This window comes from Nuphar pumila, chromosome 5, assembly GCF_984573655.1.
Source record: "Nuphar pumila chromosome 5, dmNupPumi1.hap1.1, whole genome shotgun sequence".
Taxonomy (NCBI): Eukaryota; Viridiplantae; Streptophyta; class Magnoliopsida; order Nymphaeales; family Nymphaeaceae; genus Nuphar; species Nuphar pumila.
In genome coordinates this window covers 116,562,584-116,581,048 of record NC_143253.1, presented here as the reverse complement: position 1 = coordinate 116,581,048, position 18,465 = coordinate 116,562,584, and the positions used below count along the sequence as shown (strand labels likewise).

The 18,465-nt window shown below is 38.6% G+C and overlaps 1 protein-coding gene across 3 annotated transcripts in view; it reads left to right on the top strand.

Annotated features, from left to right (window-relative positions):
- The window catches only part of TOP3A (topoisomerase 3alpha), a 148,529-nt gene that overhangs the window by 80,757 nt on the left and 49,307 nt on the right, over positions 1-18,465 (top strand). For all 3 annotated transcript variants that reach the window (XR_016431952.1, XR_016431951.1, XM_090006501.1), the window contains exon 14: positions 1,165-1,199. Coding sequence is in view for 1 of the 3 variants with exons in the window: in XM_090006501.1 (XP_089862627.1) it covers positions 1,165-1,199 (35 nt within the window). In the remaining 2 variants the exon portion in view is untranslated. The remainder of the gene's footprint in view (positions 1-1,164; positions 1,200-18,465) is intronic.

Sequence of the window (18,465 nt, the reverse complement as noted above, 5' to 3'; positions counted from 1 at the left end):
ATATTTCTTTGCTTAGGGAAAGCTGTTGTGTTAAGCTTATTCAGATCATTATACTTATGAATGAGATATAGAAAAGGTACTTGTTAGTTGTAAATGTATATTTTATGAGCTTGCTTCCATCTTATTGCAAGCGTAATGGAGGCTGATTCGAACCATTGTTTTGTTATAGCATGATTCAGGAGGAACATGGTGCAGATAGAGGAACCTGGATACTGTGGGATCAATTTCCCTTTTGTATTTTATTAAGTAATGTCGTCCTTGAATATTCATATGTGACAATCATAGTGACAAAATATTTGAAATGGCAAATCTCAACAGCCATAATATCGTGAGAAATTGAAAAGTTATTATATTTCTCATATTTTTGGCAAACTATTTTCAAGAATAATTAAATTAAGATATTAAAAATGGTTTTTATGAAGAAATGCAAAATATATAAAAATAATATTGCACATTATTTTTCCATGAAAGTAGCTGTTAAAATTGCAAATATCATGATAAAAACATGATATTTACATTTTAATGAATTTCTTGTGATATTTTGGGAATCTTGTGAGAACTTTTTGTGATTTGTTCAAAAAATTGGAATTATTTGTCACACTGATAACAACATAGTATACAACCCGATTGTAGATAAAAACCAGAAAAGGCGTGAAAGAGATTGGAATTCCTGAATGACTAACTGGAATACTAGCTTGTGCTTCAACACACATCGTATTGAAAATTAATGTTTTGGATACTGCTATATCAGAAAACAAAAATTGCAACGTGGACAAGGGAAGGTGGTCCATTCTAATGCTTCTTATTAAGGGTTGAACTGAAGAAGTAAACTTTGGATTGTTCCTCGTAACTGTAGCGTGTAAATCATTGGGGGTATATACTATATATGCCTGTCTCAATGCCATGGCTAAAGATCTTTCAGTTTTTTGTTTTTGAACCAGATAATATAGAGTGCCAAAATTACAAAACCATTAAGCTCTGGTGACACACATAATAGCATTATGTATGACCAAAATCAAAGATACAGCCAGACCTGAGGCAATCTATTTACCTGCCACACACACACACACTATCACTCTTTCTGCCTCTCGTTATAGATGGATTTATTTATTTTTATATTGCAGTTGAATGCAGTATTTTGGTGATTTTTTTTTTTGATTACAGGGGGAGGCACTGGTGATGGGATATGATAAGATGGGGTATTCCTTTTGCTATTGCTAGAACCTTGTGCTCGTGTGTGTTCTGTAGTTGGAGCAACTGCTACAAAATTGAGAAGGATACAAGTAGAACTTGACAAATTTTGTTTAAATTTATTGGGTGGCAAGTGTTTGTTGTCATGGCCATTAAATATGTGCTGTAATTTGCAGTTACTTTGTGTATTTATGCATGTGGTCTGCATTCATGTATTTGTATGCTTGTGTGCATGTGTGCATGTGTTAGTGTGTATCAGTACATTGCCACACTTTGATAGTCGACTATTTAGTTATCTGGGCTCATTGAATATTATTGTCATGGTTGATTTCATTTGATTTGCTGAATTACTGATGATCTTAAGATTTAATATTTTGAGGTCATTCTGGTATAATCAGGGCAATCAAATGTTCTCTATTCTAAGGCTAGTCCTTAGTATCACCTAGGTTCAACTCAGTTCAATGCATCCCGGTTGTGAATGTTTTATTTACTATTTTGTTAGCCAAGCATCTTTTTGAAGCACTTGCATTTATTATTAACAAGATCTGGAACCGTCATATGTTCATGATATGGTCAATAAGAGCTGGTGAGATTATCATTTTTGCTAATTGTCTAATGGAAAATATGAACAAATTGCTAGCAGATGTAGTGATTATTAAGAGAAATTGCAGATGCAGTGGAAGCATGTACTGAATTATGATATTAAAAACAATCTAGTCTTGGTGGTGGCAAAAACACTACAAACAGGGACATTGGTACTACCACTATTTACATTGTGCTCGGCTGGAAAAGAGAGGCTAGGTTTTCATTTTTACACACTGAGTTCCTTAAACAAATATGAGGAGCGGGAGCATGATTTACAAATTTTGGTCTACTGACTGCTATGTCACGGGTGTGGGTGCGGATACGGGTACAGAGCTGTCACATGGGTATGAATACGGGTATGGGTACGGAGGGTACGACACAGCAATTTAAAAAAATGCAGGTACGAGGGCACAACTATATATATATATATATAAGAGGGAGGAAAGAGTTTGGGCCTAGATCCATATGAGAGAGGAAAGAGTTTGGGTCTGGACCCACATACGATCCAGACCCAAACTATTTCCTCTCTCTATAAAAGAGAAGAAAGAGTTTGGGTCTGGATTGTTAAATTGTACATATACATATACATATTTGTGTATATAGTATAGTATATATATGTATATATTGTTAATTCTTGAATCATCAGGATTTGTTGAACTGAATAGAGGAAGACACGATGGGAAGGGCTGGTATCAACTGTATACCCACAACAGCAATCGTTGGCTGCTGAGGAGATATCATTAACATATATTTAGGTTTACAATAATTTAGGGTACTAAACTACCCTGCAACTGCAAATAAAAATTACAACAAAGCCATTATTTAAGTGGCTGACGCATAACACACACAGGTTCTGATCTGGCTCCAATAAAATCCAGTCAAATAACCCGATTTTGTTTTTCACCCCCCTTCAAGTTGTGCATGGTCTTGTTGTTAAATTATGTAAACCAAACTTGTAATTTCGTATATATATATATATATATATATAAGATAATACATATACATATATTATATATATATATATGTATATGTATTTACCTATTATATATATAAAATATATATATTTCTATCTTTAGTCTTAGGGGTAGTTTAGGCATTTTACACACATTCTTTTTCGAGAATATGTTTTGTATTTTCCTTTTTTTCTTTTTCTTTATATTAAATGCATTGTACCTACCTTGGGAGGGGCCCAACACACTAGTCGTTGGACCCCCCAACGGTCACATTTGTGACCGTTGGAGGGGCTCCAACGACTATGTGGAGCCCCTTTGAAGGTCTCTTAATGCCCTATAAATATGGGCACTCCCTCTTGTATTTCTCTCAAGGGTGTTGCGGATTATTGCCCAACCTTTTTATTGTTTATGAAACTTATGAGTGCATTTGCACATTTGTGATTTCGTGATTTGTGCTTTTGAGCACAAGTGTTCTTGGTGTGTGTATGTTCATACATTTATATCGTTCCATCGATTATAGTATATTGTTAAAGATACTTTTACATGGTATCAGAGCCTCGTTGAAGAAGAAGAATTGCGATTCTCCTCCGTTTGAGTATCTTGAAAAGCGTGCCTTCAAGCTTTTTGAGATTGAAGTGAATCATCTTCTTCGGGCAATATTTTAAAAGCCTCTTTTATCAAGGAAGACGTGGAAAATACTTGAGGTACGTTTTATTTCTTGTCTTCTTTCCTCTCTAATGGGCGAAAAAGACTCCCATTTCTCTTGGGTTTAAGCTTAATGGCTCAAACTATCATATTTGGGCCGGTAATATGGAAGCCCATATTAAAGGAAAGGGGCTTTGGGGTTACATTCATGGATCTATACTGGATCTGGAACCCAAAATCACCATCATTGAAGAAGGGGATATTAAGATCCTTGAAGAAGATGACAGACAAAAGGCTCTTGAAGAATATTCTAAAAAGCATGATGATTGGGAAATGAAGAACTTCAAGATCTTATCTTGGATTTTTTCATCCGTTGAGACCAAGATAAACACCAATATCATCAAATTTAAAAAAGCTTCTGCAACTTGGTTGTATCTTGAAAAAATGTACACTTCAAGAGACTTATCTCACAAGTACTTTTTCCAAAAGAAGTCTTTAACCCTCCAACAAAATGATATGACCATTCGGGAGTACTTTGCCGAGTTATCCTCTATTTGGGACGAGCTTGCCATCCTTGAACCAAAATGGAGTGGAGAAGCAATCGAATTAAGGCACAAACAACTTGAGGAAGATCAGTTCTTCAATTTTCAAAATGGTCTTAGACCCGAATTTGAACAAGTTCGGTCCTCTCTTCTCTCCGCTTTTACATCTCCCTCCCTTGAAGATGTTATCACCAAGCTAAGTGGTGAAGAAACCCGTATGGGGATTAGCAAGAATAATCCTAGCATTCTTGTTACTTCTTCTACTCAAGAAGATGGTGAATTGGTTAATGCCGTGTCAAGACCGGGAAATAACGTGAAGACCTATAGACCTCCTCATTTCAAGAACCAAGGAGGAAATGGTCGGTATGGCAAAAGGACTATAGCAAGTTGACTTTCCACTTTTGTAAAGAACCAGGACATATCAAACCTATATGTCCTAAATGGAAGAAATTAATTGCAACGGCTATGGCATCCCAAACAGAAGAACGACCTTCATCAAGTGAGTCTCTTTCCCTTCAACAAATCGTAGAAGCTTTGCAACTTCTTCTCAAGGGAGGCATTTTCGGAGCCACCATGTCATCTTCTTCCCCCGGTAAGACATCTTGGCTTTTAGATTCCGGGGCATCCTTTCACATGACCCCAAGTACTTGTTCTCTTTCAAATTTTTCTAAAAATTCTCTTCCATCCTTTGTCTCAACCGCGGATGAAACACCTCTTGAGATTAAAGAAATAAGAAATTTTGAAAGACAAGATTGTTTTATTTCAAAAATTTGTCTTATCCCAAAACTTAATTTAAATCTTCTTTCCGTCTCCCAACTCTCGGACCATGGTTGCGATATAAAGTTCTCTTCTAATAAATGTTGGATACAGGATCGCCAATCCGGGAGATTGATTGGGGAAGGCTCTAGAAGAGGATACCTCTACTACGTTGATTTTCTTAAAGTCCTCAAGAATCAATTTTGTAATGCTGTTCAAAACAAAGATATTCATGTATGGCATAAGAGATTGGGTCATCCCAATATTGTTAAAATCTCCTATTTGCCTTTTATTAAACTTCTTTGTAAAAGTGATTTTATATGTAATGAATGTATTCTTGGGAAAATGAAGTGTTTGCCCTTTTCTCAAAGATTCATGTTTACGACAAAACCTTTTGAAATTGTCCATTTTGATGTATGGGGTCCGGCTCCTGTGATGTTAAAGTGAGGATTTTCATACTATGTGATTTTTGTGGATGACTACTCTAGGTTTTGTTGGATTTATTTTCTTAAACATAAACATGAAGTTTTTTCAACTTTTAAAAGTTTTCATATGATGATTTTAAATCAATTCAATGGATCCCTAAAAATCCTTAGGTCCGACTCTGTTGGAGAATACCTCTCAAATGAATTCGAAAGCTATCTTGAAAATTTTGGTATTCTTCACCAAAAATCTTGTCCGAAACCCCCCCAACAAAATGGGTTAGCCGAACGAAATCATAGGCACATCATTGAAACAACTAGGACTTTACTCATTTCACAAAATATTCCAAAGAATCTCTGGGCTGAGGCAGCCCTTACCTCTGTCTATCTGATAAACAGACTTCCATCGAAAAATTTTGGCAAAATTTCTCCCTTTGTAAAATTATATGAGAAGGAACCTGATTATAGCAGGTTAAGGGTCTTTGGATGTAAAGGTTTTGTTCTTACTGATAAGAATGACAAACTTTCTCCTAAGGCCATTCCTTGTGCCTTTCTTGGCTATTCTGAAACTCAAAAGGGTTTTCATTGTTATGATGTTAAAAGTGATAAACTATATGTTTCCAGAAATGTGAGTTTTTTGAAAAATCTTAGTGGAGTCGAACGTTGTGAATCTCATAATGAGAATGTGGATTATTCTTTTCTATTTGATTTACTGAATTAAGACGATGATCCTAGTGATGATGAGTCAGATCAAGGTAACTTGAATGAATTTGAAACTGAAGAAAGCATCCCCTTGCTCCCTTCATCACATCAACATATTGATGTAGGATTACCTAGAGACCCTATCACCTATACTCATAGAGATCAAAACAACTTTAGAAGTGCTCTTGAAAGATATGATGATACTGGTCCAAGTGCTTCTCAGAACGAAGTAATCCCTCGTAGAACCGAAAGAAGTAGAAAGACTCCTTCTAGGTTTATCTCCTATAACTCTTTCTCACCTAAACATAGAGTCTCTCTTAGTGCCATTCATTCTTATATAGAACCTAGAAATTTCGAAGAAGCACAAAAGTGCCCTATGAAATAGTGCCATGGACAATGAACTTGAAGCTCTGAGAAAAGCTAAAACTTGGGAGTTTCAAAATCTTCCTAAAGGTAAGAAAACAATAGGGTTCAGATGGGTCTTCAAAGTAAAGACTAAAAGTGATGGATCCCTTGAAAGATATAAAGCTCGATTAGTTGCAAAAGGATATAGTCAAGAGTATGATATTGACTATGAAGAAACTTTTGCTCCTGTAGCTCGTATGGTCACTGTTCGATGTCTTATAACCGTTGCTTCTATCAACAAGTGGAACATCTACCAAATGGATGTTAAAAATGCCTTTTTAAATGGTGATTTAAACGAAGAAGTTTATATGGATGCTCCACCTGGAATGAAGACTCCCAAGGGAAAAGTGCTTCGTCTTCAAAAAACTCTTTATGGCCTAAAACAAGCCCCCAATGCCTGGTATGATAGGTTCAACTCTGTAATGATCGAAAATGGATTTGTTTCTTGCTTTACTGACACTGCTCTATTTGTTAGAAAATTCAATGCAGGGATTGTGATTTTATTATTATATGTTGATGACATGCTCATCACTGGGAGTGACTCTAACGGGGTTAAAAGTATAAAATCTATCTTGAAAGATAAATTTGAAATGTCTGATTTGGGTTTTCTGACTTACTTTTTGGGGATTGAAGTAGCATACTCTCCTAGAGGATATTTCTTATCTCAAACTAAGCTTGCTTCTGAGATCATTGACAGGTCAGGTATTACCGATGAGAAGCTTTGCGAAACTTCTGCAGTAGTAAGGGCAAAAATGAAAATTGATGATGGGGTTCCTCTTTCGGATCCTACACCCTACAAACAACTTGTAGGATCTTTGATGTATCTGAGTATTACCAGACCAGATATATCCCATGCAGTCCATACTGCAAGTCAGTTTTAGCATGCGCCTACATCAGTTCACATGAGTGCCATCTTGCGAGTTGTAAGATACATAAAGGGTACTCTAAATAAGGGAGTTTTTCTGTGGTCTTCATCCGATTTAAATTTAATTGCTTATACTGACTCTGATTGGGGAGGTGACCCAAATAACCGTCACTCCACCACTGGTTTTTGTGTATTCTTAGGAGACTCACTAATTTTATGGAGATGCAAGAAGCAACAAAAGATGTCACTCTCCTCAACTGAAGCTGAATATCGTGCTATGAAAACTACTACCATGAAAATTGTTTGGATTCATCAATTGCTAGAAGACATGGGGATCACAATTGAAGGACCCACCAAGCTGTGTTGCGACAACAAGAGTGCAATCTACATTGCGAAGAATCACACCTTTCATGAGCGGACTAAACACATCGAAATGGACTGTCACTATGTTCGTGAAGCATATCTCCGAGGAGTCATTGATCTCCCTTATGTCACCTCCGAATATCAGTTGGCAGATTTCTTTACTAAAGCTTTGTGCGCTCCGCGGTTCAACTTCCTTCTTGGCAAACTGTCGGTCATCTTGCCCTAAGTTTGAGGGGGGTGTTAAATTATGTAAACCAAACTTGTAATTTCGTATATATATTTTATATATATAAGATAATACATATACTTATATTATATATATATGTATATGTATTTACCTATTATATATATAAAATATATATATTCCTATCTTTAGTCTTAGGGGTAGTTTAGGCATTTTACACATATTCTTTTTCGAGAATATGTTTTGTATTTTCCTTTTTTTCTTTTTCTTTATTTCTTTTTCTTTTTATTAAATGCATTATACCTACCTTGGAAGGGGCTCCAACGACTATGTGGAGCCCCTTCCAAGGTCTCCTAATGCCCTATAAATATGGGCACTCCCTCTTGTATTTCTCTCAAGGGTGTTGGGGATTATTGCTCAACCTTTTTATTGTTTATGAAACTTATGAGTGCATTTGCACATTTGTGATTTCGTGATTTGTGCTTTTGAGCACAAGTGTTCCAAGTGTTCTTGGTGTGTGTATGTTCATACATTTATATCGTTCCATCGATTATAGTATCTTGTTAAAGATACTTTTACACTTGTACCATGAACAACTTATTTTTGAGCATCCAAAATCTGTCTTAGTTAATCCTTTTGTGAACAAATCTGCTACTTGATCTCCGGTTCTCACAAATTCAGGTTCAATCTCCTTCTCTTCAACCTTCTGCCGCACAAATTATTGATCTATCTCAATATGCTTGGCTCGACTGTGGTGGATTGGATTAAAAGACATGTTGATAGCACTTTGATTATCACATAGTAAAGATGATCGTAAAATTTCTTCCCCTACTTCTGTCAATATGTGCCTGACCCATGTAACTTCTGCAGTGGCAGCAGCCATAGATCCGTACTCCGCCTCAATGCTTGACCTAACTACAACTTTCTGTTTCTTACTACTCCAGGAAATCAAATTTTGTCCGATGAAAATACAATACCCCGAGACAGATCTTCGCTCATCTGGATCCTCGGCCCAATCCGCATCACTGTAGACATCAATTTTATGCGCGCTTTGTCTTGTCGATCTTTGCCTGTAGAGAAGTCCATCACCAACTGTCCCCTTTAAATATCTAAGGATTCTTTTGACCACCTCCATGTGTCCAATGCGCGGTTCATGCATGAATTGAGACACCTGGTTGACTGAGCAGACAATGTCAGGTCGGGTGAATGTAAGATACTGTCGCATCCCAACTAGGCTCCTATATCTGGTAGGGTCCTCGTATAAATCCCCATCTTGGACACTCAATTTTGGATGAAGAATGCTCGGAGTGGCTAAAGGCTTACAGTCCTTCATACCTGCTTTGCTCAGGACATCCACTGTGTATTTGTGTTGGGTGAGTGCCATACCATCTTCTCTTTTATCAACTTCCACCCCAAGAAAATATCGTAAGTCTCCAAGGTCCTTCATTTTAAATCTCCGACTTAACAGTTGTTTCACCTTTGCAATGCGATCCTCTGAGTTACCTGTAATAACAATATCATCCACATATATAACCAGTAAAGTAACTACGTCTTCACTTTTGATTATAAGCAGGGAATGGTCTAGAAGAGATCGATGGAAACCATGTTTTTGTATCTCAGACGAAAAACTGTCAAACCAAGAGCGGGACACCTGCATCAGCCCATAGAGGGCTCTCCTCAATCGGCAGACGTAGTTCCTAGGATCCCCTTCTACATATCCAGGAGGTTGTTCTACGTCGACCTCCTCCTTTAAGTCGCCATGTAGGAAGGCATTTTTTATGTCGAGCTGACTGAGTTTCCATCCATGTTCAACTGCTAGGGAAATAATAATTCTAATGGTCCCCATTCTTACAACTGGGCTGAAGGTTTCGTCATGATCCTGACCTGGCGCCTGTGTAAATCCTTTAGCTACAAGTCTTGCCTTGTACCTTTCAACGCTTCCGTCCGGCTTGTACTTTATTTTATACACCCACTTGCATCCTACTGCATTCCTGTTGGACGGTCTGGGGACAATCTCCCATGTTCTACACTCATGCAAAGCTTCCATCTCACCATTCATGGCTTCCACCCAATTTTTAGAATTATTTGCTTCACAAAATGTGACAGGTTCATCCCTTTTTTGTAGAGCCGTCAGGAACAACTGAAAGTCCATAGAGAAATTGTTATAACTAACCCATCTTTTAATTGGGTGACGAACACGAGTGAACCTCCTATCATCAAGAGTATGCGAGGAAGTGGATGAGTGTTCAGTCCCTTGTTTCGAAATAGGTGTATCCTCCCCATTTTGTCAGGTTTAAACGATGCCCTTATGCTTGTTTGGTCCAAGCGGTAATGTCATTTCTCTTGGAGACGGTGTCTCATCCTCTGTGCCAGTACATTCTTTTGGCTGCACACAACTCGAAGGACAATTATCATCAACTCTGGTAAGAAGTTCTGTGCTGAGCCAAGGATGATAGATTTCACTTGGTGGGGAATCTGCACGAGTCATGTTGGTTTGAAGATCAAAATTCAGCTCATCAAAGATAACATTCCTCGATATCTTGATGCGTTTGCTTATGGGATCATAACATCTGTATCATTTGTATTCGTTTGCATACCCTACAAACCTGCACTTTAATGCTTTGTCCTGAAATTTGTTCCTCAAGGATCCATCATTATGAACATTGCAGACGCAACCAAAAACATATAAGTCATGGTAGTTGGGATGGACACCAAAAAGGAAGAAATAAGGCGACTTATTCTCCAAAATAGTCATGGGTAATCTATTTATCACATGCACAACAGAATGAAAAGCTTCCGTCCACAAGGAATTAGGAAGATTGCTCTCATGCATCATAATCATTGCACTCTCAACAATGTGTCTGCTTTCGTTTAGCTATCCCATTTTGTTGTGGTGTATGTGGGCAAGACACTATTTTTCCTATTTCATTAATTTGGAGAAAATGTATGAAGTCACTGAAGGAAAATTCACCGCCTCCATCAGATTGAAAATGTTGAATAGATTCAGAAAACTAGTTTTTGACTAGAGAATAGAAGTTTTTGAACAAAGAAAAAATTTCAGATTTACTTTTCATAAAGTATATCCAAGTATAACGGGAGTAGTTATCGATAAAGATTAAGTAGTGTAGATTGATACAGTAGAAGACTAAGAGATGAGAGAGAGAAAAGGGAGTGAGCGGAAGATACATTCTCACTATTGAATTAGGTCTAATCTCCTGTTTAAGTAGAGATTAGCCAAAACAATAAAATTATAGTTAGGTCCCTTATTATTTATAAAATATAAAAAACAATCTTAAGCATGGATAAAACTCTAAAGTAGTTGACTTATCTTAACACTCTCCCTCAAGCTGGAGCATGGATATCAATCATGCTCAGCTTGCCGCAACATTTTGAGAAACTGGGCCTGGCAAGAGGCTTTGTAAAAATATCTGCAACTTGATCCGTAGAGATTACATGCTTGGTAGAGATATGTCCAGCTTGAACCATATCTCGTATGTAGTGACAGTCAACTTCAATATGTTTTGTCCTCTCATGAAATACCAAATTATTGGCTATATATGTGGCTGCCTTGTTATCACACATCATCACCATAGGAGATAAAACCTTCACTTGAAGATCAATCAGCACTGTTTGAACCAACATTAATTCAACTGCTGTTTGGGCGATAGCTCTATATTCTGATTCAGCACTTGACCTAGCAACCACAGTTTGCTTCTTGCTTCTCCAGGAGATTAACTTACCTCCCACAAATACACAAAATCCTGTGGTAGATTTTCTATCCTCTACAGACCCAGCATAATCTGCATCAGAGTATGCAACTACCTCCAGAGTGCCTCCTTTCTTGAATAACAACCCTTTTCCAGGAGAGGATTATAAGTACCTGAGTATCATCATTGTTGCATTCCAGTGTACCTCAATCGGTTTGTCCATGAATTGGCTAATCTTGCTTACAATTAGAGCAATATCAGGTCTAGTCACTGTCACATATTGTAACTTTCCTACCAATGAGCGATAGCTCTTGCTATCAACAAGTTTTGACCCCTCATCCAACAAATGAACTTTGTTGTCCATGAGAATATTTGCTGGTTTAGCTCCCAACATTCCTGTCTCTTTTAGTAAATCAAGAACATACTTCCGTTGAGATAAAACCACACCCTCACTGCCCCTGGCCACTTCTATGCCCATAAAGTATCTAAGGGAACCAATGTCTTTTGTAAGATGAGCCTTCGTAGCTGCAATATCGTTCATGTTATTTCTTGTAAGGATGATGTCATCCACATATACCACCCTAACTACTATGCCTGAGTTAGTTTTCTTAATAAATAATGTGTGATCTGATGCTGATCTATTAAAACCAAACTTTGACATCATCTCAAACAACTTTTGAAACCATGCCCGAGGACTTTGCTTTAAACCATATATCGCCTTTCTTAATCTACACACCTTCTGACACTCCCTCTCAACCTCGAATGCAGGAGGTTGTTGCATGGAGACTGTCTCAAACAAATCTCCATATAAAAATGCATTTTTCACATCTAGTTGACACAAACTCCATCCATGGTGAACAACTACAAAAAGAACAAGACGAATGATGCCCATTCGTGCTACAAGAGAAAAGGTCTCAAAGAAATCAACCCCATATGTCTGAGTATAGCCTTTTGCTACTAACCTGGCCTTATACCTTTCACTTGAACCATCCGAGTTATACTTAATGGTATATACCCATTTGCATCCAACAATGTCCACATCCCTTGGGGAATCAACGAGATCCCATGTCTGTTGAGACAGTAAGGCATCCATTTCATCTTGCATAGCCTGTTTTCATCGGCTATCAAGAATTGCCTTTTGATAACTCATGGGAATAGTTTTAGCAGATAAGGCTGAAATAAATGCTTTCATCTGATTACCGAGTCTGGCATCTGAAACAAACTTAGACATAGGGTATAAGGTACATTGTCGTGTCCCCTTCTGCAGAACGATTAGCCTGTCATCATCAACATGAATGTCATTGCTATCAGGAGTACTTACCTCAGGAGAAGAAGAACATGGAGGCACCGGAGGAGGTGGAGCTCTACGCACATACACCAATGGAGGACTGTGAAACTGTGAGGTAGGTGGAGTTGGATTCGGTAATGAGGGCACCGATTCCAAAGGAAAAGGAGGAACAAGAAGTGGAAAAGAGTCATCTTGATCAGCTTGCAGCTGAGCACCAGTACTAGAATAGTATGGAAGGGACTCCAAGAAAGATACATCCGCACTGACATACTCCCGACGAGTGATTGGATCATAACATCGATACCCATGTTGGTTTTTTTGATAACCTATAAATATACACTTAGTGGCTTGAGTTGCTAACTTATCACAGTCAGGTCTGAGTCTGTGCACAAAGCAAACACACCCAAATACCTTGGGTGAATGAGGAAAGAGAGGTGCACTCAGATACATGATTTGTAAAGGAATTTGGTCTTCCACAGATGATGAAGGCATGCGGTTGATCAAATAGCAGGCCGTGGTAACTGCATCACCCTAATATAAAGCATGAACATTGGATTGAATCATAAGGGTGCGTGCTACGTCAAGGAGATGCCTGTGTTTTCGTTCAGCCACCCCATTTTGTTGCGAAGTATAGGCATAGGAGGTTTGAGGTTGAATACCATGATCCCGATAAAATTGCAATAGTGCTGTGGTTAAACTCAAGAGCATTATCAATGCGAATAATCTTAACAACTGACTCAAACTGAGTTTTTATTTCAATGACCAAAGATTTTAGAATGTTAGGAACTTCAGATCTTTCTTTTATTAAGAACACCGAAGACAACTTAGAAAAATCATCGATAGTAACAAGATAATAACGACATTGGGTCCTGGTAGGAATCTTACTAGTTCCCCATACATCAGCATGAAGAAGTTCAAAGACTTTTTGACTGGACTGACTCTGACTAGAGGAAAACGAACTCCTATGATGCTTGCTCAACTGACATGCTTAACACTGGAATGATGTAGTAAACGGAATTTTAGGAATGACACGACGAAGCTTCGACAAAAATATGAGTGTTCGAGACAACGATGCCACTGAACAAGACTCGAGGAATAATCGACTGCAGCATAAATATTTGCCACTGGGTGATGTAGATAGTAGACTCTATTTTCTTCATAGCCTCCACCAATCTTCTTCCCCGTCAGCAAATCCTGAAAATGACAGCACATAGGATCAAATATCACTCTACAATTCAGTTCTTTTGTAAGGCAACTAACTAAGAGTAAACTTTGAGGAAATGAAGGAGCATGAAGAACATTGTTCAACTGCAAGGAAGAAGATATAGGAACATTTCCCTGACCAATAACAGGGGAGGAACTCCCATTAGCTAATGAAACACTTCGATGTGCAGTAATAGCCTTTAACTCTGAAATTTTTTGAGAGTTTCCACATAGATGTCTAGATGCACCAGAGTCAATAATCCACTTACTATCATGAGGAGAAAGATGGTCTCCTGTTGAGAAAGCCACACCAGCTACAAGAGAAGGGAAACTTGAAGGACGATGAGCAACCAGTTCATCATATTCAACACGACTAAGAGTGATCGAATAACTAGGAGAATTGGTTTCATTTTCTACCTCAAGTTTTGTAACATTAGCTTTTGGAACATTTGACTTCAATGGAGGAAAGGTAGGCCTTCCATGTTTATCCCAGCACCGATCTTCTAAATGCCCTGGTTTTCCGCATTAGGTACATTGAAGTTTACCTCTACCTGCCAAACCTTTTCCACGACCTCTGCCTCTAACATTCAGAGTATTTTCTCGTCTATAACTAGATGGAACCGCTAAAGCAGATGATTGAGATGCATGTTGAGATTGTGGAAGAGAGATGGCAAGTCTACTCAATCGATTGTATGCATCAGCCAGAGTAGGAACATCAGTCGTGGTCAACATTTGGACTTTAGCAACTGTGAACTCTAACGATAGGCCTGTGAGAAACCGAGCAACCATAGTCTGTTCTTGATGATCTTTTTGTTTTGAGCAACACAGAGGTCTATGAGCATTAAGTCTCTCAAAGGCAGCCTTAACAGAGGTATAGTACTGGGCCAATGTCTAATCACCTTGTTGTAAATTATATATCTCCTGTTCAACTTGGAGAATACAACTCACATTAGTCTCTTGAGAATATGTATCTCGAAGATTATCCCACATCTGTTTAACCGTATTATAATAAATTAGGCCATCTGCAATATGAGGTTCAATGCTATTCATGATCCATGACGTAACAATGTCATTATCTTCTTCCCAAGTATTATATTTTTCAGTTTTATCATTTGGCTCACATTCCAATAAAATGTGTTTTCTACGATGTCCAGACACCAACATCATAAACATCCTGGACCACCTTGCATAGTTTGTTTCATTCAATTTCATGGAAGAACCATATGAGAAAGGATTGACAAAGGCTTTATATTCCCCAATAGACTCATTCTTGTAATCAGATTTGGGAGCTTCACCCATAATGATTAACGATAACTCAGAAATCACAACAAACGTTGCTGCTGCAATAGAAGTTCACGAGCACAAAAAAAAACTGTCACATATTAAAAGTCACATCGACTATAAAGAAAAATGATCTACTCTCCAATCCACTATGAAATCAGATCTGAGTTTTTCACTAAATGACGATCTGCTCCACAATACGCAGATCGACGACAATGATTTGTCTTCACCATGACACCCAAATCTGTATCAGATTGGAATCAAAAGAAAAAACAAATACGTGCTCCACAATATGCAGGTCCACGCTGCATATCTGTATCTGATCTGGATAAAAAAAACTTGATAACAACGTTTGCACAACAGCGTAACATAGTTTGATACAATATGCAGTTCCATGTTGTCATTCCATCATCACCAAAACATAAACATAGATAACGCCTGTCACCCGCTTCATGACGTCTGCACAACACCCATACCTATACTCACCAGATCGGGTCGACCGAAAACCCATGGCTTCACCACGACTTTTAGATCTGATTACAGATCTGAGTCATGACTTTTGTCAGACTACAGATGTGTTATCAGATCTGTACTACCAAGAAAAATGAACACACCTTACCCGATCTTCTTCACGCGATCCACCTTCACGCGATCCACCTTCATGCGATCTCGAAGTCACGCGATCCGATGACCTTCACGCAAGTTTTGGCGTAGAACCAGAAGTCACATTCCCAAGGACGTCCACTCTAATACCATGTAGATTGATACACTAGAAGGCTAAGAGATGAGAGAGAGAAAAGGCAGAGAGCGGAAGAGACGTTCTCACTATTGAATTAGGTCTAATCTCCTGTTTAAGTAGAGATTAGCCAAAAGAATAAAATTACAGTTAGGTCCCTTATTATTTATAAAATATAAAAAACAACCTTAAGCATGGATAAAACTCTAAAGTAGTCGACTTATCTTAACAAGTAGTATCTGCTTCCAGAACCAGAAGTAACAGGGGCAAGTCCCACACGTCAGAACAAATAATCTCAAAAGGCTTTGAAGCTCTTTTATTAACACAATTAAAAGGCAATACACGACTCTTGCATAGACGACAACTGAAACACTCATCACTGTATTCAGACTATCTTTAGCAATGAGATTATTGGAAACAAGCTTTTCAACAAATTGACTCCCACAATGACCCAACCGACTATGCCAAAGATGTGACTTATTATATTCAAAGACATTCATAACACACTTATTCGATGCTGAGGATGACACAGGTGAAGTTTTCGAGATGGAACAAGCAGGTCGAGCAGAATCCTAGATACGTTCTTGGAAGATGTACATGTTCCCTTGTCTTTTTCCCTCAGCGAATGTTTCTCTCGTGCAAAGGTCCTTGACCTGCACAGAAAAGGGAGTGAATTCAACTGAGGCATGATTATCATCGACAAGCTTAGAAACAAAAATAATGTTTTTCTTAATGTTGGGAGCATGAAGAACATTAGACATCTTAAGAGTAGAGGTTGATATAGGAACAATGGAGTTTCCAATATGAGAGACAAGGTGATGAGTTCCGTCTCCAGTGACGATGCTAATTTTACCAAAATAAGGGATAGGATTGAGAATCTTACCAGCATCACCAGTCACATGGGTTGCCGCACCTGAGTCAATGTACCAAGTCCCCTGATCACTCTGCTTCAGATTCAATCCTGCCAATGCAGATAACAATAACTCTCTGATTTCATCATTAGCCTGTGCACTACCAGACTCTCTCTTGACATTTGCCTGTGGTGACTTTCCTTTATTCTGAGGATTAAACCAATAATTTGCCTTAATATGTCCTCTTTTATTACAAAGATAACAAGTGGGTACTGTCTTTTGTCCTTGCGCATTTGGAAATATATTTGGCGTAGGCAGCAGTCCACGTCCACCTTGTCCTCCTCTTCCACGAAACCCAAAACCTCCTCGTCCTCGCTTATATGATATTCCTGTAGCAAGGACCTGAGTATTTGTGTGAGAATGTGGCTCCTCAGAAAAACCCTTTAGAGTCATTTCATACTTAATCAACTTGGCACACAACTCTTCAAAAGTAGGGAGGACAGACAAGCACAGTAGAGAAGTAACGATCATGTTGTAATCAGGGCCTAGCCCACTCAGAGTCTACTGAACCATATCTGTGTCACTTACCTTGCACCCCACAATGGCAAGCTGGTCTGTGATAGTCTTCATCTTATTCAAATACTCCATGATGGTCATATTGTCCTTTCTGAGCAACTGAAACTCTCGCTTCAGAAAAAAACATTCTCGCCTGTGAGACCTGAGAATATGTCTGAACTAATGTATTCCAAAGCTGGCTGGCTGAACAATCATCATGTATGGCTACGAGCACCTGCTGCGACATAGTTGAAGTGATGTAGGCCACAACTGACTGATCTTTCTTTTCCCAAGTCTCAAACTCTGGATTTTTGACATACACAGTTGAGGGCGCCCCATTGTCATCCTTTCTTTCACGTGCAACAATTTCTGGCTGGACTGGAGTTGTTGCATTTCGATGACCAAGGCGACCTCGACTCCTTATAAAAGGAATAATCTGTCTCTTCCTATGTCACAGGGATTCGGCCAGACATGTGCCGCACCCGCGTCGACGCGACACGACGCGGGTGCTGGTGTTGCACCCGGTGCCGTCAACCCGACCCTGGGTGCGGTCAACGCACCCAGTGTCATTTTGGTCTATTTTTTTGATGTTTTTTTAAAATTTTGCCCTGTGAAATGGGCTGCGAAATTTAAATTTTTTTTCTTAATGGAACCAATGCGCGCCACGTAAGACGACTCTTCATCAAGCTTCTCAATCGAATGCAGATACGTCAACATAAATCTGACAACCTAATAAGTGCGTGGGAAACCCCAAGGAGTTTTATAATAATGGTTTTTGCAGAGGTGTGGGCCCCCAGTCACATGGGCAATAGATGAGGGATTTGACTTGAACAGTCCGAGACCCAAGGGTGCATTCATGATTGACGGGCATCCCAAGCACATTGTAAGGTCGCTTTCGCCTCCACAACTTGATGCAGACTGTCGTAAAAACATGAACAGCCCTTAGCCCTTAGCCTCTCTTGTAGTTATAGAAAGACCAACATTAACCTTTTATCTATAAAGTATTACAAGGAAAAAGAATATAATAATAGTAGTAAGGTAAAGCAGTAGGGGTGGGGAGGAGATTACATCAGTAAAGTATTCTTCGACAAAGAATTATTGTTCGGTGGGGGAATGTGGGAAGAGTGTTGGTGCTTTATGAAATGGACCCGCGCCGGGGGAACCCCAAGACCCCCTTGATATATATATATATATATATATATATATATATATATATATATATATATATATA